This window comes from Lygodium microphyllum, chromosome 21 (assembly GCF_053477565.2).
Source record: "Lygodium microphyllum isolate KBCC chromosome 21, Lygodium_microphyllum_v1.1.10, whole genome shotgun sequence".
NCBI classification, from domain to species: domain Eukaryota; kingdom Viridiplantae; phylum Streptophyta; class Polypodiopsida; order Schizaeales; family Lygodiaceae; genus Lygodium; species Lygodium microphyllum.
The window spans coordinates 28,720,548-28,745,590 of NC_141155.1; the positions used below are offsets into that span (position 1 = coordinate 28,720,548).

Consider the following 25,043-nt stretch of genomic DNA (forward strand, 5'->3'; position numbering starts at 1 on the left):
AAAATTTGCCTCCACATGTAAAGGGGGCTATGCCAAAAGCTGACTTGCAAGTATTTATGGCCAACAGTGTGGGCTGTTATAAACACTTTTCAGCCATGAATAGGGCTGAAAGAAAGCATTTATGTCATGTGGAATGAGAGCTGAAGCAAGTTGATGTTTTGGCTGAAAATGAAGAAATTTCAGGGCTATTTCATGGGCTGATTTATAATGATACATTGGCTAAAATACATGCAGTTGTTCATGCAAAAAATCAGGCTGGAAATCTGTCCATACAGGTATGCACATTGGATATTTATGACATAATTCAAGAATTTGCTGATCATGAAGCTTTTGGATAGCCAAACAGGGTTGAGGTAAGAGTAGAGACGAAGTATAAGACAGTTGACAAGAAGCTCAAGCCGGTGGCAACTTCAGTATGTATGTCCCACTACTTACAAATTTGGCACCAAGGGATAACAAAATTTAATCTAAGTATCTAGTGTTGGTACTAAGCTTAGTATTTATGCCCTAAGTATTGCATATTTTGACATTAAAGGATACCAACATCTAGTATAATCATATATGTTGTTTTAGTCATTCAATAAAATTCTAATAAATTTACAATCCAATTTAAGTACTTAAAAATTGACTTTCTTTGAGTTGATTGTGTATGACTTGTTATATAATCCAATGAAAGCACTCAAAATTATTTTTACAAAGCTTAATATATATGCCTAGTCATTCTTAGTAGTTAGAGATGCTTTATGTCACAATTTTTTCAAACTTAGCATCAATTAAGATCAAAATCTAGTGAAAATATTTATATCATGTTAATAACAACATGTTCTAATCTAATTAAAATACACAACCACATGTAAAATTACTAATCGTTTATGTATATGTGTAATGTAATGGTAATAACAATGTAAAATCTTACATATAAGAAAGGGGTACAAAACAAATTTTTATTGTACATTGTACAAATGTAAAAAAGGGGTTATATTACTCTTCTAGGAGTCATAAGTAGGGGGTTTTTGAAGAGTCATCACTTGTAGATGATATGTCTTCTCTTTGACGAGTGAATCCCCTAAGAGCTAGAGGACAAACGCAAAACAATATGATCAAGGCACAGATTTTGCTCTATGTGGTGTATCGAACAAGAGGATTGATAGCTGTCACTAAATGGGCCCTCGTACCCTATGAGATAAATATTTTAGAATGATTAACTATATATCCTAAGTATTAATAACGCATCTCTCTCTCTCTCTCTCTCTCTCTCCCCAAATCCCATAAAATTTAATGTGGGTTAAATGCACCTTAATGTATGCGCTCTTCCCACCCCCATCTCTCTCTCTCTCTCTCTCTCTCTCTCTCTCTCTCTCTCTCTCTCTCTCATTGTGTCCGTCTATCCCTCTTGCAACTTGCACGATGACCTGTGATCTGCGAGCTGTGACTTGCACCATTGATTACTTCCTCACCAGCTACAATATGCATCACTAAGTGTGCCCATTCTTCCTCCTTACAAGATACATAATTTGTCCTCCATACAAGCTACAACATCGTGCTGGTTACAAATTGCATCATGGCTATTGTGACATGTCCTCCCTATGAGCTGCATCATCGACTGTAGTTCACGACATGCATGATGACCTGTGAGCTATGACTTGCACAATTGAGTTCTTCCTCACAAGCTACAATGGGCATGATGACCTATGAGCTATGACCTGCATCATTGAGTGCTTCCTCATAGGCTACAACACCTGCACCATTGAGTGCTCCCTCACAAGTTGCAACCTGCATCATTGTGGCCATTGTGAGCTATGCCCTCTCAAGTGCTTCAACACAAGCTAAAACCTACATCATTGTGCCATTTGTGAGGCACAAGCTATGACGTGTATTGCCTTTCCCCTTATGAGCTATGAGCTATTGAGTGTTTCCTACATTATCATGCCTATTGTGAGCTATAGCTATAAGCTACAACGTGCACCATCATTATCATCTTGCCTATTGTGAGTTGCAACTTGCATCATTGTACCCTTTTGTCCTTGCCACTTGCAACATGCATCCTCAAGAGCTTCCCTTCACTCTTCCTCTGCATTTGCAAGTTACATTTGTAGCTCGCCATAAAAGTGAGAAGCAATGATAACACTTGGGCAACACTCCTACAACTTCCGCTTGCTTTGCTTCTTGCCCACCACCATAGAATGGGTGCAACACTAGTGTGATGAGAGCGGAGTTTTGAGCTCGGGATGTGCCTAAAATTTTCCAAAAAATCCGGAATTTAGGGGAAAAATATTCAACATTGAAGGCGACGGCTCCAGCTAGGACGATTTTAAGCACCAAGTGCAAGACGAGTTTTAAAAGGTGTCCGAGCGACACTTGTGGATTTCTGATAAATTTTCAGACTTTCATGTGGGTTGTCAGGAGTTGCCAACCAATGCAAGATGTCAAGGCGGACGCGGAGAAATTTACAGCACTTGAATCGGAGCCCGGACGGGGAAATGGCCACAAAATGATCAAGATATGAAAAGGTGGACACTTGGGAGGCCAAAATTGGGCATGCCTTTTGAGTTTGGACCCCCCCTCTAAAATTTTATGCACCTTATGAAGCAAAAAACGTGGAGAGAGAAGGAGAAGCATGGCGTGAAGAATGCGCCCGAAATTTTCGCCATGGATCATGGAGATGGTGATTGTAGGTTACAAACAACCCATCCAATTGACATTACCCCCGATCTTCTCCCTCTTTGCCAGTCTTATCTCCTGTCTTCGCTCGTGAAATGGCTATGGGAATGAGAAGAACCAGATCTAGTCTTTCTCTCTCCTCCCTCTCTCTCCCCTAAGGGGTTGTTCTTGTGTGCAAGAGGAAAATGAAGAATGGTGAAGAAAAGCTTGTCCGGATGAGACCGGATTGCTCCCAGGTGGATGTAGACCTGAAGATTGCTGATTGTGAAGATGCTAGACATTGAATGTGGGCTAACCCGTAGTCCTGCACCAAAACCGAGATCCCGAGATACAAAGTCTAAGCGGTAATTCACATTTTATGAAGAAAAAATGAGTTTTTATGCTATTTGGATGTGAAATATTGTTCCCATGGGCTGATTATTCATTATGATGTTGTTTTCTATGAGTTTTATCAGTTTATGATCAGAAAATCAGAAAATCATAAGTGATATAGCTGAAATTAATGGTATAAAACCCGTAAAACACGCGTTTAAGGGGTAAAATGGGGTTTTTTTGCAAAATAAATGGGAAATATGACACATAATATCAATAAAACTTGAAATTTTGCTCTCAAGGAACCTAAGGGCCACAGTCCACAATCGATATTAATTTCTAGTCATTTTTATTGCAGAAAATAGAGGAAATATACCAAAAAATAGTGGAAACATGGATTTTAAATGGGTGAAAATTAGAAAACGGTAAAAAGAAAATTACAAAAAATTATATAAGTGTTTGTGCAATGTATAATGAAGGTAGAGCACGAGGTTGGTCTCGGTTTACCCTCGTTTCTATGTTTTTGTCCGTGTTTATTGCTTTCTCTATAAAGAAATACACAAAAAATGACTCTTTTACCTATCAACGAATGCAAAACATTAAACGATAGGGTGAGAGGCGAGGTTGAGCATCAAAATATGAATTAAAACCTGATTTATGTGTTGCATCATGGCTTTAGGCTGTTTTTTTAAAATAAAGGAAAATGCAGCATGAGCGTAAGGCTCAGTGTCTCTCTCGTTTCAATACATAAACATTAGTATGGAAATCATGAAAAGATTGGTTTCGCACGATGCACAATGCTGATTTTCTTCTGTTTGTGCACTAAACCATTCACATTATGCACTACACATGGTTCATGGTATGAAAGGGAAATCTCCTGGACTGCATAGCAATTGTTTTCTTTGGACTTTGACCCACAATTGAGAGTGTAAGGTTATCCCTTGCCGTAGGATAGAGGGGCGGTTTCCTAAGGGACTGTTAAGTGAGGACACATGGTATATCTCCTGGAAGTACGAGAAATATAAAAGAGAGGAGTTTGTGTTCGTTTGTGTTATATGTTGAGCAACGCATCAAAGGGCCAATCCCTGCGATGTAGGAGAGCTGTAGTGGGGCCGCGGTGTTTCTACCGAGAGGTTGCCTCCATATGTGTGTGATCGTGGCATTGAGAATGTGTATGGGTTCTCCCTTTAAGGAGCTTATGGAAAGAGAAACGTTGGACTACAAAACAATGAAACTATAAACGCAATAAATTAGGCTTTAGGGCAGTTTGTCCTTTAGCATTAGATTGACGCTCCTGGTCCGTGAGGCCGTGAGGGTGTGTTTATTTTTTATGAGCATGAGGTCCGGCTAGTGCCATAGCCAGTGCCGGCCCATTTCAGGTCCCATCATGTGAAGTGGCCATAAAGACCTACTCATCAATGGCATCATGATTATCACCACCATGAAGGAGCAATAATAGTCCTAGTTGTGCTCACCTTTCTTCTTGTCCACCACCACTATAGAAGGCTACAATAGTAAGTTTTATGCTGTGTTGCTTCTTCTTCTTCACTATTGTTTCTTTTCTATATTTTAGTTTTAATAGAATTATCAGTCAAAGCATTGCTTGATACAACCACTAAAATTGTAGGAAAATATTTATTAAAAGATGTGATAATTAGACATCCTTGCCCTAAAGCTATTGTGTTGGAATATAAAAGTAATGGGCTAACAAAATGTTTAAACAAAACACAAGCAAACAATTTCCATACATGTAGACCCTTTATAAATAAAATTGAAATGATAATTCCTTATCTTGTTCATGTACAGAGATTCTAAATCTAAGTTTTGATTAAGTTGGTCATTCAAGGTACTTTAAGGATGAGATTGATCCCCCCTCCCCCAAAGAAAAACATTCTCAAAAAAATCGTATAGCTACAAAGGTGTGACATTTGGTACAAAAATTTCAAGTGAACACAACCATTGACAACAACAATAAATTATAACAACCTAGCAGTAGTCTCAACAAGACAAAAGCGAGTTTATGGCAATAATATAATACACAAGGATTATAAAATTTGAGAAAAATTATTGTCTTAATTATCCCAATAAAATAAAAGTTTGAAGGAAACACTTCATTATAAATGGATCAATCCTTATTGTGTCACTAATAGGATATGAAAGAGCTCCATTAATAAAGCACAAAGAATACAAAAAAGCACACACCATAGCACATCTAACTAGGATAAATGATTTTTTCAAAATTGATATTGATGCTAGTTACAAGATATAGGATGAGAGTGGCCACATAGGAAAAATATGAAACTGAAGATACTCTTAAAGGGAAAATCCTGACCCTATCGTAAAGAAGATATCAAACATGGCATCACTCTGAAACACTATAGATAATCTTGTACTACCTTTTCTACTACATGGGTAGGGGATGTGACCCGTTGACCCTTTGGTCCAATTGACCTCCCTAATTGTGTGAATGCTCATCCATGTGGCCACCCTTGAGATCTAGCTGATCCCACCCATGCCAATTGAATTAGCCGTTGAAGCAACCAAAGAAGCCCAATGATTATGGCCAATCACTATCTATATGTCATGAAAAAAAGAAGATGGAGAGCAGCATTTTGGTCTTCACTCTCTTTTCTAAATAGCTGAGCATTTTCACACTTGTAGCAATGTGGGTCAAGGATTAGTAGTTGTTTATAATGATTCATGATTTCATCCAATTCACTAGTTCAACATTGGTGTATCTCTCGTGGGCTCCTCCACATTTGATGGTAGTTGGTGCTTCACATTTGTATATGAAAATAGATAAGAGCACCTTCCCACCGCCCCTTTTCGAGTGTTCATGTCAAATGTCTAACGCTCTTGATCAACGTGATGAAAGTAAAACACACGTAAATTTTTCCATTATGAAAAGCCAACCAAAGTCCACATTTCGCCAGTGGAATAGAAAATAGTCGAGCTGCAACCTGCAGGAGTCAAGGGCCATGTTTCCATCACATATATACACACATCTCATCATCGACTAGCTTGCATTCATTTAGAAAGGCCGCTCCCTTAAAAGCATATTAATATGCCACATCGATCTCTGTCTACAACTCTCTTGATCCTCTATATAGCAATAGTTACGCTATTGGTGATCCTCTGCACAAGTCGCCATGATCCTCTACACATTCAATTAATCTGACGCCCGAAAAGGACAGGTGATCCACCTTGTGTACGAGTCCCGGCAAATAAATAGTTTTACAGAATCTACCAAAAAACCTCATAGAATCCACTGTGGAATATGCCTCCTGGCAAAACATCTCAACTATTAAATACAAACAACATTATAATAGATAAGAGGATTTGAATAACTCAATAGATTGAAAAAGACAAGAGAAAAACACATGATTGGGCCCAACCTCCCCCATTGAAAAAGCCACGGTTTGCCATCCTTAATTATATATTATAGTTTTACATGGATATTTGCATTCATATCTTGTACACAATTACAAAGAAAGCACAAATATCAATTGAAATACAGAGTTTTAAGAGTCAAGAGGTATCCTATAACATGTTGCAATTGTTGTAGAAAATTCTGTGCTCTGAATCTTGATGTTTTGATATCACTATCGCATGCGCAGTGTGCCATAACCCCCCAAAATGACTCTTGAAGCTCTAAATTTCAATTCTGAATGAGGGACAAACGAAAAAACTATGTTTTCACCCTGTTCTCCTATTTTACAGGCGATCCTGTTGCTTTTATAAAGAAAGCTAGAAAAGCCTTCTAAAACTTAACCACATTAAGAAAATAGCAAGGTATTCCTTAAAGAAATCTTATTTCAATAAAAGCATATCTTAAATCTTATATTCTAAAATAATCTATATTAGAAAGAAATAAATTAATAGTACTAAGGACAATGATCTAATTATTACTAAAGAAGTTTAAACTTATAACTTACAAATAGAGTAATAATTTTAATAATAAAATATCATATAAATACATAATATTATATATTATGATTAAGCTAACTAATCATAATTATGAAATTTACGATTGGACTTACGCTAACGCCCAGTGCTAACCAATGCCACCACCACCTGCTCTACACATTAACTGAAGTATTCACAATTGTTATAAAATAATTAAATAAAACCCAACAGAAGTGAATACCTAGTAGTCTTCAACTACAAAATAATTAAAATAGTTTGAAACTTTGTCTGACCTTAATTTAATTCAAGTGCGCACTCTAAACTCATAAATGTCCATTAATTTGATATGTATTTTGCGGAATCACCCGCTGTGAAATCACCCACATGCATATTCAATTAATTTGATACCTAAAAAGGACACGCGTCCCCGTCAACTTATCGCACAAGGAATCCACCTTGTGTATGAGACCCGACAAATAAATAGTTTTACATAATCCACTGAAAAACCTCATGGAATCCACTGTGGAATACGCAACTTGGCATCAGATCCACTATGATAGTCTGCATATGGGAAGATGTTAGATGTGTATGCAATTTGCTGGCTACATGGGTAGGGGATGTGACCCATTGACCCTTTGCTTCAATTGACCTCTCTAATTATGTGCATGCTGATCCATGTGGCAACCCATGAGATCTAGCTCATCCCACCCATGCGAATTAAATTAGCCATTGATACAACCTAAGAAGCGCAATGATTATGGCCAATCACTATTTATGTGTTAGGAAATAAAAAAGATAAGGAGTAGCATTTTGGTCTCCATGCTCTCTTTTGAATAACTAAGTCCCACCACCCCTTTTCAAAACACATAGAACGCAAGCTACACTTTAGCATGGCTTTCACATGCAGTCATCTAACAGGATGTTAAAGGTTGATATCATTGAAGCGTCAAGACATCTACATGCATTCGTTTATTGGCCATAGGTTGTTGATAGATGAAACAATCTGCAGAACCTCATAACTTTTGCTTTCATGTAAAAGTTTTGAAACTCACAAAATCAGCCAGGTGCATTTAAGAGCTATGCTAACTTGTGTGCCTTTCATAAAGGGTGCATGGGAAGGTGCTCTAAGGTGTTCATTGTTGATTGCCTTCGCAGTTGATGAGTCATGAACCAAGAGGAGGAATCTAGTAAGATAGTGTGAAAGAATGAGATGTACCACAATGGAGTTTTGGCGTAGACGTTAGTCGGTAGCCACATTACAAACGTACTATTTTGGACATGACGAAGCAGGACGTGGACCCAAGGCCTCTAACACATAACTCAGAGTTTGAGAGTCCCAAAAGTTAGACACGAGATCTCCCCTAATTTGGCTGGGACTCTAGTTTTAACCAAGTTGCCCTTTTTGGGCCCGTGGGTCATCATATGGTTGTCTACATGTTTTAGAATTTGAATACATGTTGCGGAATGCTTTAACTTGGCATGGATTCATAATTATTTAAATAATAGAGAGAAGTTTGAGGGCTGCCGCGGGTCGTGATGCGCGAGGCTCTTGATCAACGCAACCAAAGTCAAACACGCGTAATTTTTTCCATGACCGGACTGTTAAACGTCAACGGAAGTCTACATTTCGCCACGCGGAATAGGAATTAGTCGAGCAAGGCTGCAGGAGTCAAGGGCCAGATTTCCATCACATATACACACACATCTCATCATCACGTCCCGGTAATTACGAGAACCCACAAGTAGTGATATCCTCAACTAGCCTGCCTTCATCCAGAAAGACCGCTCTCTTAGAAGCATATTAATATGCCACGTCCCGCTGTGTCTACGACGACTCTCCTGATCCTCTATATAACAATAGTTTCGCTATTGCCGATCCTCTGCACATGTCGCCATGATCCTGCCACCTCTCATCGTAATATCATTCAGATGCTTCATCACGTCGCCATGCCCGCGCGCTCTTCTCATCAGGTGCGCCACATCCACAGTAAGTGGACTACGCACCATGGCATCGATATAACTGTTTTTTATAATTGATAATGATTTGACTCACCCGTCCCCTTCTATCTATTTGAAGCTTGCTTACCATCTAATTGTGTGTTATGATTGTTACCCCTTGAAGGGGGGCACCATGGCCACGTCCTCAGCGGCTTGAAGCCAGCCATTCATCGAAACAGACTGCAGTCGGAGGGTCCATTCAGGACAGTTAAGGTAAAATTAGTCTATCATTTCTAATTAAGGCCATCCTCATACCTACTCTTGCATTTCTTAAGGCCATCGTCACACCTTCTCTTGCATCTCGGATGTTCACACTCTCTACATTAATGTGATACAGGAAAGACGACTAGTGACCGGTGCTCCGCCACCCGAAAATAATTATGATGGATAATAATAATAATAAAAGTGCATAATATTTTTAATGCAAAAATTTGGGAGGTATATGAACAAACATGTATATTCTTGTAATACCAAAGAGCGCTATAATAATAGATGCTCGATACTTATTGCAAATTGTACTAGCACGTTCACTAACGTTTCTCTATTGCTACTCCTCTTCATGTGTCTGTCTAGTAAAGAAAGAGCAGGCTGTCATTCTTCAACTCGAGTTTCCACTTATATCTATGAATTGGATACATAATCTTTATTTCTTTCATGCCTATGTGTTTCATTAGCCGGATATAAAGGACTAAAATCAACAAAAGGTCCTTGACGAGTAACATTCCTGTTTTGGGCACTTTGGGCCGTTGCAAGAAGCCGTTCTAAATAGGTCGCTTAGAATGAGTACCTAGTTTTTGGATCAATGCTGAATACATAATAGTTCCAAATTCCTCGAGAAGGTAATATTACTAAGGTTATCAAGTCTTTCTCCTAGAAGGAAGTGAGATGAGAGAAGGCTTTTTAGGAAGGTCTAGCACATCACTAGGGCTAATTGGAAGACTAGCTATTCATATAATAAGAATCACAAAGCACTATCCCACAACATGAAGAGGTTATCCTTTTGTATGCTCGACCATAGTGAGAATGGGTCATTGTTGTCATCAATCCGGTATAGTCATTAATGCCTTCTTTGTGTGTGTGCGTGTGTGTGCATACACGTGCGTGCATGTGTGTGTCTCCATTCAAAAGCTCATTGGTCAAGTTAGGTAGCTAGTTTATGTATTGAAGACACAAAAAGAAAGAAAGAAAATAGAAGGGTGAAGTAGAGACATTAAGTCATGTTTCTTTAAGACCTCTACTAAACCCTCCTTAAATGTCCTTCATTAAATTTGACTACCTCCTTCTTCTTCCTCATAAAAAATGTGGCTTGATTAGTGATCCTAGTTTAGGGGAAGCAACATCAAGTGTGGTGCTCCCCATAGATGTGCAACATATATATTCATGGCTTAGGTTTATTATACTTGAGTTCTAAGTTGAAGCTCCATAAACCATATTGGTCACAATGTATAGGATTCTTGACTCAATTAGATCATCAAGATGAACAAAGTGTTGAGAAGTGATAATGTCATGCATCTAAATGTTAAATCTTACTATTCACCTATGCAAGAAAGTGTTCCCACAAGTCATCCTCAACCTCTTCATTTTCATGTTATGCGTGTTAAACAAAGGTCCCAAATTGTGAGATTAAGGAGGCTACTTGATTGAAGTGTAGTTAGAGTTCACGTGTCATCAATGGTACACTATAATCACATGCAACACAAGAAGGAATGTTTTGGATGTTCGGCTTGGGTTATAAGGACAAGTACAATGCAAAGCTTATGAATGTTGCCTCAAACTTTCTTATCAACTTAGATGCAAGTTTTGAATTAGCACCATGCTATGCATTTTCATGGCTTATCATTTAATATTCCTCACCCGCGGGGCATAGGAACGCCCCCTAATTATTATAAGAAAATAATTGAAATTTTTTTATTACCATTCTATGCTGAGGTGGGAGGAAGAGGAAAATGATGTAGTGATGATGACAAGGGGGAAGAAGGAGTGAACGATAATGACGAGGAGGAAATAAGGATTATATGACGATGCCAAGGAAGGAGTGGAGGAGAAAGGCGATGATGTAGCCAAATGTCCCCCCCCAAATAATACTCCTCTTTCCCTTATAAAACCCCCCATGGCAAAGAGAGGAGGAGAGAGGGAGAGAACCTTCTTCTCCATCTCTTCCCCTCCTTAGAGGATGACCACACGTGAGTACCCTTATCCTTGTTCTTGTGAGCTTATTCTCCCCCCAGCGGTCGTAAGGAGAAAGGAAAAGGCCTTAACGGCATGGACATAGAGAGAGAGAGAGAGAGAGAGAGAGAGAGAGAGAGAGAGAGAGAGAGAGGTCTCTAGAGCTATTAAAGTCTGTAGCTTGAGGAGTTTGATCAAAGCACTCAATGTTAAAGCATGGGAAGAAGGAGAAGCATGGAACCCAAGAGAAGCACTTCAGACCCGAAGCATCTAATTGCAAGTGCAACGTCTGTTCCACCCACACTACAAGCTTTCCAAGTACTATCTAAATCATTAAGTAGGTTATCACATTAATAAGTTGGTTGAGACTCGGCTCCTATACCCTTGTCATAGAAACCCATTTACATTGGGATCAAGAGACCCAAGAAGGGTAAACCTCAACATAAGTTTCTAAAGTAAGTTACTATGCAATCTTAGTCAATCAACATGAGCCTTAGAATTAAAACCTAATCTTGGGAGGTAATCTTACTCTAGCATCAACACTAAGGAGAAAAATTAGAACCAAAACTCCCAGGAAAACATATACAATTTCTGAGAATCCTTAAGTTAATCAAATTCAGGGTATTACTCTAACTTAATAACTGAGTATGAATCCCTTGTTGATGGCCAAATATATATTGTTTTCAAATTATTGTCAGTGCTTATAAAGATGTGCTATTATGCAAAGACTATCACTATAAGATTGTGGAAAAACCTAGAAAAAACAGTTCTTACATGCATGCTTATTCGTTTAGTATTCTTAAGATATTGTTTCTTATAAATTCCCTTTCAATGTATGGAATGTACAAATTAACCTAAATAGGTTCACAAGTAGAATTTGTGGCTGGCTAACAAGTATATACCAATAACCTATGTATTAATCCCTAAGGTAATTATACTCCTCGGGAGATAAGGGCTATGGACTATATTATTCCTTGTAAAGCATTCAAATGAAATTGTTTTGGTTTATGTTGACATATCTTGAGATATACTTTGCTGCTAGTTAAGAGTAAATTGTTTGCCTTAACTCTCGATTGAAATGGGAGAAATCCTTGAGGGGGAGAGTTTTCTTGTTTTAAGGCTTAACAGACATGCAAGGGTTTACTTAGGACTAAAAGTAGGATGCCTTGACCGTTCAATAGCTACTATGTTTATTAATCCTATTTGAGAATTGGGCTAGATATGAACAACAAATCTAGGCCTCAAAGTAGAGAGCTCAAGGGATTAGGAAAACTTGAGTCAAAGTAAATGTGGGAGCTTTCGCTCAACCACCAAGACCCTCGGACCGCTTATTCTTTCAAGCGTTTCAAGTGAGCTCTAATGGCTATCTCTCACCTAGCCAACGCGCCGTCGATCCTACGAGTGTAGTGAGCTTACCTTGATGCTCAATCGAGTACCCTCCTCTCTCTTGCACTCCGGTAGCTCCACAATCCTAGATGCTAGCTCAAGCATCCTCAAGCCTCCTCCATATCCAAGCTCCATCCTCCATAGCCGCGCGCGCAAGAGAAGAGAAGAGAAGAGAAGAGAAAAAGAGGAGAGGAGATGGTGAAGAGCTTCACCCTCTTGATCCCTCATTCTCACACACACTCACTTCCTCACACTCTCACACTCCCTCTCTCAAGAGCACACACAAGCAAGAAGGAGAGAAGAAGAGAGGAAGAAGAAGACTCTTTTTGCCACACACCAAAGAATGAGCTTCTCATTTACTTTTCAACTTTATATACAAAGCCCTAAATCCTTTTTGGGTGGTCATCCCCTTTTCTCTCTTTTACATGGCCGGCCGTAGCCTAGGCCCTTTTTCCTATTTCCCACCATTCTAATTTATCCTATTCCCAACTAATTCATACACTTTACACAGGAGCGAGCCTGGCACTCTTTTACACCGATTCGGGGGCGCTTCCACGCTTTAGTGGTGTGCCTTTTTCCTCTTCCATTTCCTTGGCCCGACACTGAAGCTTTCTGAGGGTCGTGCCCGAACATTTGAATTTTTCAGGGATTGGTTGCCGGTCAAGGTGCCTTTTTCTGCTTTTATCCTGTGCCTCTTTTGCTATTTCCCTTTTTTCAATTTTTTTCTCCTTTGTGCTTGCGGAAACACGGTAACATTACCCCCCTCCTAGCCAAGTGCCAGTCCCATGGCACTGTGGGGGGGGGGAATTGATAGGTGGTGGAGGTTGGGGATGATGACCAGGAGAGATTCCGGCATGCTTTAGGCTCCATGAAGATACTCGACATCCGTCACACGGTTGTGGCACTGGTTATGTAGCCAGTCGTCTTTTGAGTATGAGAAACGCTTGAAGCAATAAGCAATCCCTTGGGACGATGGTATTGGAGGGATTTATTCTGGAGAAACCCCTGGAACGATGTTTGTCTTAAACACCCGTGGCTTCGATTGAAGATCTTTGTCTTTGAGTTGAAGGTCTTTAGGCTTGTGGAATTAATAAGCGATCCGTGGATCTTGAGGCGTTGGGCATGGATCATTGGACGATGTGGTTCCAAGATCTATGCCAATGGTAGTTCTACCTTGACCTGGTGCGATCAGGGTGGCCATCAGCAGGCGGATGGCTGGATGCCGGCACGCTGGGGTCATCAAAGGGTGCCTGGGTGATCCTCTTCCACGGGTAGCCATTTCTTGAGAGTCAAACATGACCTGCACGAGAAGTTGTGCATTCCCTCGGGGGTGTGTCTATTTGCCGTGTAGTGTGTGGTGCTCGTGGCAGTGGAACTAGGAGGTGGGTCTAACCTTGGGCAAGCCCTTGGTGACATCCCACACTTGAGGACCCAGCTTGTGCTTCATTGGAGGTGCGGTGTGAGCTTTAGGGTGACAGGTTTGAAAGTCCTGCCCTTGATGTGCCCTAAGCATAAAGTGGGGGAGGGGGCTAGGAAGAACCCTAGGTGCAGTAATTGTGGTGCTTCTTCTTCTCTTTTTTTTTTCTTTTTTTTGAAATGATACATAGGCCTAACTGTCTTGGTCGGAATGAGAAGGAGAAGGGGGTCGGAGAGACTTGCTCAAAAATTGGCGGCTTTGCATGTAATCTTTTAGATTCATGCGGACATGAAGGGAGGTGGTGGAGAGAAAGGGGTGGTTGCATCAAGTGAACTGGTTGTCGTTCATGTCCTCTAGGAGGGCTAAGCAAAAAGAGGGAAGGAGACTAGCCCTCATCATGAGACGAGCCATGACGCAATTATCTATAGCGTTAGGGTCGAAGAATAGGGGAGGCAGGCCATGCTCTTGTGGAGTCGGGTCCTGCTTAAGAAGTAGCCTAAGTAACCTAAGATAATTACAAGTGGTTATAAAAGCGGGGTCAAGACATGAGGAAAAGTCCGCAAGAAAGCGCATCATGGACTCGTCTAGGCTTTCTGCGCAGGTAAAAAGAAGGGTGTTCTCAAAGGATGCTACAGTGGAGTTATAAATAACGGGAAAGTCATACCCCCCGTGGAGGGTGGCATCAAAATCTACCCCTACCCTTCGAGGGTACGCCATGTAAGTAGGGTCATTCCGCTCGAACGGCAAGGTATTACAAAAAGCCATCCAGGCGAGCATGCTTATGTCGCATACTCGCCTCCTCCACAGGGGTTGGCTCTTATAGTTTTGTACAGTGTGGGGGATTTCAAAAATTTTATCTTGCCAGTAGTCGGCCGCCTCGGTGCCCCAAGAGGTTGGGGTCTTTTCCCGCTCTTCCAGTTATTTTTCCCCCAACCGGCCACCACCGACCGCGATCACCTCGTCCATCACTTTGAGAGGCAGGACCCTCCGTAGACTGTTGGGTAGAAGGAAACTGAAGGAGAATGGATTCTTTCCTAGTTCCTGTACCTCGCACACCACCAGTTCTGCGTGGAATCCTGCGGGAAGATCATCTGGGTACGAAGGGAGAGGCGTGGATGGTAGCACGGCTGGTTTGGCTCTCAGTTTCTGTCTGGCCTCCTCTACCAGCTTCTTGCGTCTTTCTTTAGAGATGGCTTTTCTTTCTACAGCTGGATCTTCTTGTGGCAAGTCTTGGACTTGTGGTGAGGGGGGTTGTGGGACTACGTCTTCCCTGAATCGATTCACATCGATTTCCAACTCTGCTTCTTCCCCCTACCGTTCTGCGTGTACTGCTTCTTTCTCGAACCCGAGGGCGTCTATCTCCTGGGGGGTTAGGCCGGCCAGCATCAGGTGTTTTCGTTGCTCATCCAAACTCAGCCTAATCTCCGCAGGTAACGGTGGCATCTGTAGTCCAGCGTGTAGGGCTCTTCTTGCCATGCCAAGCTTCCTTTGCATTGCCTCCAGTGGATCTCCTGGCGCTGCGTGCGTGGCATCCAAGATGGTGTCAAGGAAGGCCTTCTGTTGAGTGTTGAAGTCCACTTGGGCTGCCTCCGCCTTGCTTTCTGCGATGATTTTTTCTTTTTCTGTTAGAGCAAGGCAGCGCGCCAATGTCTTCACCCTCTTCTCGTTATGCGCGACCCACTCCTCTGCCCTTTTATTCATTATTTCCAAGCCTTCTCCTTGTCTTAAGGTTAGCATCATGATTTTTTGCTCATAATCCTCTAGTTCCCTGACTAGCCTCCCTTGTTCTTCTCTTTCACAGGTCAGCTGATCTATTAGGCGCTTGAGTTCCTCCTACTGCTCCTCCATGCCTCATTTTCTTTCTTCGTCCCTGTCATTCAGCTCCACCACGAGTGCATCAATCTCAGCAAATTTCGCAGCAAGCTCCTGGTACTGCACTATTAGGAGCTTGTGCTCTCTTTGCATGTTCACTAGCTCTTGAGTCTCGTTTTCAAGCAGCTACCTCCAATGTTCCTCCCTCTCATCCCTAGCCTTCAGTTCTTGTTTCAGATCTGCAAACTCGCGCTGCTGTAAGGCTATCATTATTGTCTTATCCAGCTGGAAGGCGGTCACGGTTTCCTTCTCGGCTGCCAACTCAGCCACGGCTATTTTATGTTCCTCCTTCACTCTCTCCAATTGGGAGAGTATCTCGGCGACGTATTCATCGTAATTAGCCGGTGGCGTCATCGTTGCGTGAATGGGCGAGGTAGAGGCTTCGACTTTTTGCCTTTTGGGCTCTTGCCTGGACTCTGCATCCGTGGCTGGCCTCTTCTAACATGTGGCCGTAGTCTCTGTGCTTTGCCCCTAGCCCATTTCCTTGTTGATAAAATACTGCATCCATGCCATGAAGTTTGACACATCTGCGCTAGTGGGGATGCTGAAGGTGATGGTGGTGAGTTCCGCAGGAGGCACCAAGAGGGTAGGGATCGGATGGAGTGGGGCCTTGCCTTTGCTTTCAGGGACTGGAGGTGGCACGAACTTTGGCACCTGTGTGCTGGACCCTGGCCCCTTTCTCTGTACGCTCTCAGGTTCCTTAGTTCGTCTGCTCGGCACTGTTGTTCGATGGACTGGCGGCTGGCCTCCGCCAGGTCCTCTTCCTCCTTTCTTCGTAGCTCCTCTTCCTCCTCATCCGCTTTTCTCTTCCTTTCCTCCTATCTTTTCTTCTGCTCCTCCTTCTTTTTCCCTTTTTGTTCTCTTTCCCTTCTTTTCTCCTCTTCAGCTTCTTGTTTTGACGCCTCCTTGGCTTTCTGTAACTCCTCCTTTTCCATCTCCTCCTCCTGTCTCTTTGTTCTCTCTCTCTCCTTTGCTTCTTTCATGGATTCCTTCTTCGCCCTTTCTAAGTCTTCTTTTTCATTCTTCCTGCCTTCATCATTCTTCTTCTTCCTTTGCGTCGCCTTCTTCTTCGTTGTCTTGATTATCTTCTTACTAGTTTGTCCCTCCCCTTCTTCTTCTGTTTCTGTCCTTGTCCTGACGAGGGGGCGACCTCTCCGGCGTCTCTCCTTCTCCCTCCTATGCCTCATGTGCTTCCTTTACTACCTCTTTAATGAGTGCAGTCAGGACTCCTCCGTATCCGATGAAAGAGGCCTTGGAGGAGGCTTTCTTCCTTTCCGTTAACCTAGAAGCCAGAGATTCTCCTCCTGTTGGTGCACTTACCAGGGCTAGCGCCTTGGCCGCTTGATCAATTGTCTTCCGCACGTAGCCATTCCAATCCACCTCGTCTAGGGTGTGGGCTGCTACATTCTCTAGCATTGGCATACTAATTCCATGCATTAGGGAATTATAACGTTGGCTGGAGAAGAGCACGTGCACCAACTTGGCCTGCAACCTAGCGTCTGTGTCAAGGATGTCTTAGATGCTTATGCCATTTTTCGTGAGCACCTCTTTCTTCTTTATTTTCAGCAAGGCATAAACATCTCTTTTTTGTCTCCTTTCTGTCCTTGGTACCAATCCCAGAGCCTTTTCCACCAAGGCTGGATCCAACTGGACTTGCACCTATTTTTCACCCTCTCCTCGGCCCACTGTTACGATGCCACCTTCCTGGTCCGGATTTTATGTTCTGAGGAATTCTACGCATTTTAAGTGATCCGGATCCTGTGAGAATTTTTCAATATACTTGGTAAGGTTGCACTGTTCCACTACCCTCCTGGCTGCCTCCTCCTTCGCCACCACGACTTCGATGTTGTGGATGGTTCGGAACTTGAGTTTGCCGAAGGCGCGGTTCTCTAAATGGATGCAATACAACTCCCTTTCCTCGTCAGTGAACGGGAGTCGATGGGCGCGATCTTGCTGTGACATTTTTTGCTCCTGCCATAATTTGTAACTTTCGTTAGCATTTTCCACATAGCACTTGTTGTTTATGGGAGAATAAAAACTCTTGACTGAATTTTTTAGGAAGCCATTTTTCTCATAAGCTGAATTTTTTAGGAAGCCATTTTTCTCATACTAATGCTTATGCTTTTCACTACCTTTACTTTACTATATCCCCTTTTTTATCATTTCCTATCTGATTCTTTTCACCTTCACCACGTACCCACATACATACCCACCTTCCCTCTCCTCTTCCAGCTGAGAAAAGAATCCTTCCTAGGATTGAGGGTTAAAAGGTGAAGGGCTTTGGTTTTATTGGGGTAGGACTTCACGTGTGAAGAAGCCATGTGTAGAATTTTGGATTGTATTCCAGTTGAGCATGACAATCAAGGGCCGATGGTTGGATGGAGACTTGGGAGATGTAGGTCAAGACATCGTGAAAGAGATCTCTAGTAGTAAGGTGGCTGGCACCATGTAATTCCTCTTCCGTGAGGAATTGGTCAATGTAGGGGTGAGCGAGCACGTGGTCGTCCAAATGCTGATTGCGGGTGATGGCCAAAACCCTAAACGAGATAGGTGCCACATAGGTGGGGTCATATTCGATGGTTTTAACTGCCCTGCATTGCTCAACATTGGTCATTATTCGGCAACCTTTTTTCTCCCATTGGATTCTCAGAGCAAACCACTACTGCAAGAACGTGGAAGGCGAGCTTGCCATCTACGTGAGCTCTTGCATCTTGTGTTCAGGAACAGAACAAGGAGGCTTATGATATGAAGTGACTAGGCGTCTGAGGGCAGCTTGCTCCTTTGAGATTTCGTCATTTGCTATCAGCTCGACAGCGATTTTGGAAAATTTAGTGGTCATAAGTTCATATTCTTCCCAAGTGCATGGTAATGCACGAACATCCGAAGCAAGTGTTTTGTCAAGAAGGCCTATGTCTAGCCTCTCATAACTTCTAGCAAATGTAGTGAAAGTTTTGTCCAACATCTTGATGCAGGTTATTAAGTCATCCCCAAAAGTCGCGGCGAGATCCTTAGCCAAGGAGAGGAAAGGTCGTATTGCGTAGGAAGGTTTAAGACCTACTGGTGGGGATGGTGCAATTGGACTGGACAGTGGTGACTCCATTATCGGTGTCACAGGTTGGGCTTTGCGTTTCAAAGCACTTTGCGGTACTGTAGGAAGCTCTGGGGGCATGGGAGTTGTGTTGGGTTCTGAGTGAGCGGTTAAAGGGGATTTTAAGGTCTCTGGAGGTAAGGTTAAGGCCTGTGGCATTAGCTTTGGTCGATAGATGAGTTGGGGCTTATTAGCCACAACTAGCAATGGTTTGCTGACTATGTTTTGGGTACCACGCGTGCAAGCCTCCCTCACTGGGGTGAGACTGCTTGTAGATGGGCTTTTTAACTGGCCATTTTTAGGCACCCAAATCCATGGGTTGCCCTTGTAGTATCCTTGTGCTCGCAAGAGATCTTTGGGGATCCATCGCGGCGTGGTTGTGTGTCTACGTCGAGAGCGTTTAGACTGCCTCTTAGGCCGTGACGGTTGATGATTTTGGCGTTTAGGATCACGTTTGGGTGGTCTACCCGGATGTGGTTTTTGCCGTTTTGGCACCCATATAAACTTGGACTCCTTGGCCTTGTGAGCACTCTTGGTGGGTTTGGGCCTGGGGTCGAGAGCCTGGCACGAGGCCGTAGCTTTCTTCTATTTAGACTTGGGCTAGAGCGTGGTGGTAGGGGTTTCTACCGGTGGCTTCGTAATGGTGGAGGACTCATGACAGCCCTTGTTGAAAGTCATCACTATACGCACGTTGCCGATAGCAAGATGAATGCGGTTTAGGTTGTAATCCACATTACAGTTCGTTTGCTTCTTGAAAGTGCAACCCAATAGTGACACATTACCGGCTCCTTTAGTGTCAGGTAACACATGGAAGAAAGCTGGGAAGCTTTCAGACTCGATAGAAATGACTACCTTGCACTTCCCTAGGAGCGAATAAGTAGTACCCCTGAACGGGGTGAGTTTGGCATTAGTGGGCTGTAGTTTCGGTTGACCAATGCGTGTCCAATGGTCATGAGTCAAGATGTTGTAGTCGGCACCTTCATCAACCAAGGCATCGAAAGAATATGTCACTCATGCTGTGACTGTGATTCGTAGATATGCAAGTGCCACTGCTTCTTCGTCTTGATCTGTAAGGTCGGTTATAGTAACCATGCACACGTTCATTGGGGGTTCTAGCATGGGTGGCTCATGTAATGGATGGGAAGGAGGATAGTACTTCTTTATGCGGCTGCCGTTAAAAAAGCCTATTCCTTCACCTTCAAGTGTCTCCAACTCAACATTCCCTGTTCTACCAATCATGCGTACTCTGAAAGGCCCTAGCCCCCGAAACTTCATTTTCTGTTTATGTCCTTTTAAAGAGTATAGCAGAACCAGGTCCCCTTGTTTGAAGTCTCGCTGTTTGACATGCTTGTCAAACCACATCTTTCGTCGAGCCTTCTCACAAATCAGAGAGTGAGTGGCGAGGAGTTGAGTCTCCGTTAGGTGCTCTAGCTCCACTAAGCGATTGGTCCAAGCCTCTCTTCCCTCCCAACGCTCCTGGACTACTAGTCTTAAGCTAGGGATGAAGAATTCTAAGGGAAAAATGGCTTTAGTTCCGTACATCAGCCTAAAAGGCGTCTGTTCTACAGCTGTTTTATAAGCTGTGCGATAGGGCCACAGGGCCGCCATTAGCTTGTTGTCCCAGTCACTTCTTGAATTTTGTAAGCACGCTGACTACGATTTTATTTGTGGATTCGGCTTGGCCATTAGCCTGAGGGTAATAGGGAGAGGACTTCCGATGAATTATTAGGAAGGTAGAGAGCAGGTGGGCAATCACCTCATTAACAAAGTGCATGCCTTGGTCGCTTACAAGTTTGATTGGACAACCAAACCGTGAAATGACCTGCTCCCACAAGAACTTCGCAGTGGACCTAGCATCATTCTTCCTCATGGCTCGTGCCTCTGCCCACTTCGTCAGATAGTCGGTTTTGCCACTATGATGTAGTGAGCTTGGGAATATTGTGCCGTAGGACTGATCGGTCCAATAAAATCGATGCCCCATTTTTCAAAGGGTTGTCAGGCTATGACAGGTGTCAACTCCATCTTGTCTTTCCGCACAGGCACTTTGATCCTTTGGCACTCATTGTAGTGCTTTACGAATTTAGCTGTATCACGGAAGAGGGTGGGCCATCATAGTTGGGATTGCAGCACCTTTCGGGCTGTTGTGTCCTTGCTAAAGTGTCCTCCAGCGATTCCGCCATGCGCTTCATTCAACACATCGTGCATCTCGTGCTCACATACGCATCTGCGCAATAAACCGTCTTGCCCTAACCTGTAGAGCTGGCCGACTATCAGTTGGTATGGCTGAATTTTCAGGATAAGTTTTCTCTGCCTGGCCTTCTCAATGGGTCGCTCTAGTAATCCATTTTCTAGCACTTGCACTATGTCATTGGCCCAATACGGCGTCAGATTAGCCTTAAATAATTCTCTCTCGCTAGACAAGTTAAAGAGATGAGCATCCGACAAATCGTCAGGTATGCCTTGTCCGGCGGCTTCTCCTGTAGGTATGCGGGACATGTGGTCAGCCATGTAATGCTGCTTTCCTTTGTGCACCACCACAGAGAAGTCAAACTCCAGTAGAAGGAGTAACCATCTAGCTATGCGTCCCATAGCGCAAGGCTTGTTCACAAGATACAGCAAGGCCTGATGGTCAACAAAGAAGACAAAGGGAGTGGCCAATAGGTAATGCCTAAATTTCTTTACCGCAAAGACCATGGCCAACCCCTCCCTTTCGGTCGTGGAATAGTTCATCTCGGTCTCTGTGAACTGCCTGCTAGCAAAACTCATCGGGTAATCTAAGTTATGCTCACCAGGTTGGCACAACACTGCCCCCACGGCAAACTTAGAAGCATCGATGTGCACATGGAAGGTAATGGTCCAATCTGGGGCTCATAGAATTGGTGCTGTTGTTAGAGCCCTTTTCAATTCTTTGTATGCCCGTTGGCATGCCTCGGTCCACTCGAAGATGATCAGCAGCTTGTACAATGGCCTAACGATCAACGCGTAGTTCAGCACAAACTGGCGATAGTATCCTATGTGACCTAGGAAGCATTGAACTCCCTTGTAGTTAATTGGGGATGGAAGGTCAACAATAACCTTGACCTTCGAGAAGTCAGTGGCAATGCCGTTCTTCGACACCACATGTCCTAGAATACATCCGTGCTTCACCCAAAACTGACATTTCAAGGGGTTCAAGGAGAGACGATATAGGCGGCACCGTTCAAAGACTACACGAAGTTTGTCTAGGTGTCTGATCCAGGCCGAATGGACACACAGATCGTCGACAAAGACCTCTAACTCCTTGCGAAGCATGTCCTTAAAGATGGTGCACATGAGACGTTGAAAGGTGGCGGGGGCATTGGTCAACCCGAAGGGCTGACTATGTATGCAAAGACGCCCCACTCACACTGGCAAAGGCGGTCTTGTGCATGTTTGCAGGATGCACTTGCACCTGGTTGTAACCTGAGAAGCCATCCAAAAAAATGTAGGCTTCCTTGCCTGCCACCCTCTCAAGCATGTGCTCGGTGTACGGCAAGGGATAGTTGTCTCTCTTCGTAGCAGCATTCACCTTCTTGTAACTGACACACTCGAATTTTTTTGTTCTTCTTCATCACAATGACTATGGGTGATACCCAGTCTGTGTGCTCAATTTCGTAAATGAATCCAGCTCTCATCAGCTTGTCAATTTCCTCTTTGACAGCATGAGCGTGCTTTGGATTCATGGGGTATGGTTGCTACTTGATCGGCATTGCATCCGACGTTATGGGTATGTTGTGAGTCACAACACGCGGATCTACCCCCTGCAGCTTTTCTAAGAGCCAGGCCAATACGTCTATGTACTCGTGCAAGAGAGCGACAAGTCCTTCGATTGGTTTGCTCGTCTGTCCTTGACGCTTGGCACCTAGCAGAACCACTACCCTATCCCCTTTTTTGAATTTAGTAAAGTGTTTAGGGAGGTCTTGCGGCTTTCGTTGTTCTTCTGATCGTGCATCCTTGGGGTGCTTTGCCTTATCCTCCCTTAACCATCTGCACCTCAGGTGAACGGGTAAGTCCCCCTTGGTGCGTCTAGTCATGGGCGGCCTAGGGATCTCTGGGTCGCTATTTGATGTAACTTCCGATTCGGAGTCAAACCCTCCATCTTCGCTAGAAGAGGTGGTCTCCCCTGGTGACCGCAGTTCAGATGGCGATTCGGTTCTAAATATTGATGTCGTCCCTGGTTGGGCTAGGCCGGCTTGCTCGTAATCCACGGCTCCTATGCATTCTAGCCAGGCTCTGTCACACTCCATCCGCATGACTCCTTTTTCATTCTGACTAGTCCTTCCTTTCCTAGGCCTCGAGTCTGCCCTGATTTGTTCTATCGCTCTTCCTTTCGTGTCGTACTCTATTGTATCCATTGCTTCTTCACTCTCTTCTCTCGTGGAGTGATAGTCCTCATACTCCTCATCATCCGAGTCTTGCCCTTCTGACTGCTCATCGTCCCCTAAGCTTTCCTCTTCGATCTCCTTGTCGTCAATAACTAAAGCCCAGTTATACAACAAATTCAGGTCGTGGACCTTGGTCAATTTCCATTCTGGCTTAGCTAAAAGATCCCGTAGAGATTTTAAATTAGCAGCCGAATTGCCTTTTAACTTATTGGTCAGATACCCTACGATTTCATGAAGCTCTAGTTTGCTATTGGGGACGTGGAATGAGGCTGGTTTGCCCGGGTCAAGTGAGCTTTTTGCCATCATGCAGAGTGGCACAGTTGGCTCCTCACTTGGCATGGTTGCAGCTTTGGCTGCCTACCAAAATAGTTCTTCCTCGCCCGAGAATGGTAGGTCAATGGTTGTGCCAAAACATGCATCCAATCCCTCTCATCCTCAGGGCAAGGAATATACTTAGCGAGTGATCCATAGGGTTTGGTCGCTTGAGTATTGCCTTTCAGCATAGCCGAGATGGCAGCTAGGTCACCAGGGGTCGTCTTCCAAGTGTCCATCTCTACCCTTACTGCACTAGTTTTGTTCCCTAGGAAAATCAACCCATTGCCCCAGTCCTCTATGACACGCACACTTCTCATCCACGGTCGGCCTAATAGTATGTTGTAATCCACTCCCTTCATGACAATAAAGTTTACCAAAAATTGCACACAGGCAATCTTTACTGGCCAATTCTTTAAGACCCCAAATGGTCTTACCTTCATTCCGTTTGCTAACGTGACGTTAAACCTGGCAGTCTCTACAGGAGGGTTTCCCCATGCCTCTAAGACTGCATGGTTTAGTACGCTAACACCTGTGCCTGTGTCTACAATTCCTTTTCACGTCATATCTCCTAAGGCTAGGATGGGCAAAACTGCGTGCATTTCAGTGCCTTCCCAAAAAGTATTGATATGCAAAGACTTAGGATTTGAGTGTAGAGTTAGACTTGCGATCTGTGTAACTGCATCATGATCTTGCGGATCAGCACCAGCAAGTCCTGTATGTCTCTTGATCAAGTCTTTTAACTCCTACCACAAGGAATGATTTTGCCTAAGCAAATCTTCCAAGCTTAGAGTTATTGGAGTAGATAACAAGGTTGCGAGGAGGTTACTGGGCTCTTGTCTTCCCCTGGGGCTAGCACTTCTAGGCCATGCATTCTGTCTGCCCTGGCAAGTTTCCCCTGGCCTTGCCGCCGCTGAGTTGCCCCCAGTGGTGTAGGTATGCTCGCAGCTTGTGGTCTTGAAGGTGAGACTAGTGTGCTCACGCTGGAGAAATCGTCAATAGGATCCTCTAATATGGGTTCAGCATCCTTGAGGTGCTTTTGGGCGTCCTTGACCCACTCCTTGACCTTGGCTATAGCCTCAAGCTGGCGTTTGGGGTGAGGATATTCCCCCACCTTGGCACTCCCTAGCCTTGCTGTCTTAGGAGCTTAGGTCTCCGCCTCTGCGTCTGTGACCTTCTTTCCCATTACTAACGTAACCGCTTCCTCGGCTTTAAGAGTTATCTTTGCCTCGGTTCTCTTTTTCCGTCTCCTCCGGGTTTTCTTTCCTATTGAAGTTGCGTCAAGGTTACTTGGCCCTGGCAAGGAGATGCCTACCTGATTTGTTTGAGCTTGCGTCATGGCATGTAGTGGGATGGGTGTATCCTCACTACCAGAGGTTTCCACTCCAAAGAGCCCCAAAGGCACCGATGGCATGTTCGTAGAGTTGGTTGATGACTTCTGCCTAGGACAGTCATGGAACAGATGTGTGATTCCACATTCTGTGCATCAGAGATCCGCTTTGTCCTTGTTAGCTTGTTCTCG

At 43.6% G+C, this 25,043-nt stretch overlaps 1 protein-coding gene across 2 annotated transcripts in view; it reads left to right on the forward strand.

Moving 5' to 3' along the window:
• The window catches only part of LOC148017850 (uncharacterized), a 109,997-nt gene extending 100,235 nt beyond the window's left edge, over positions 1–9,762 (forward strand). Inside the window, exons 1-3 of one of the 2 annotated variants that reach the window (XM_087662202.1) lie at positions 8,621–8,866; positions 9,002–9,090; positions 9,215–9,762. In XM_087662202.1, coding sequence (XP_087518328.1) covers positions 8,686–8,866; positions 9,002–9,090; positions 9,215–9,268 — 324 coding nt within the window. In that variant the 5' untranslated portion in view covers positions 8,621–8,685 and the 3' untranslated portion in view covers positions 9,269–9,762. Of the gene's footprint in view, positions 1–8,620; positions 8,867–9,001; positions 9,091–9,214 lie in introns of those variants that run through there. The other variant, XM_087662203.1, reaches the window with a different exon arrangement.
• The last annotated feature ends 15,281 nt before the right edge of the window (positions 9,763–25,043 follow it).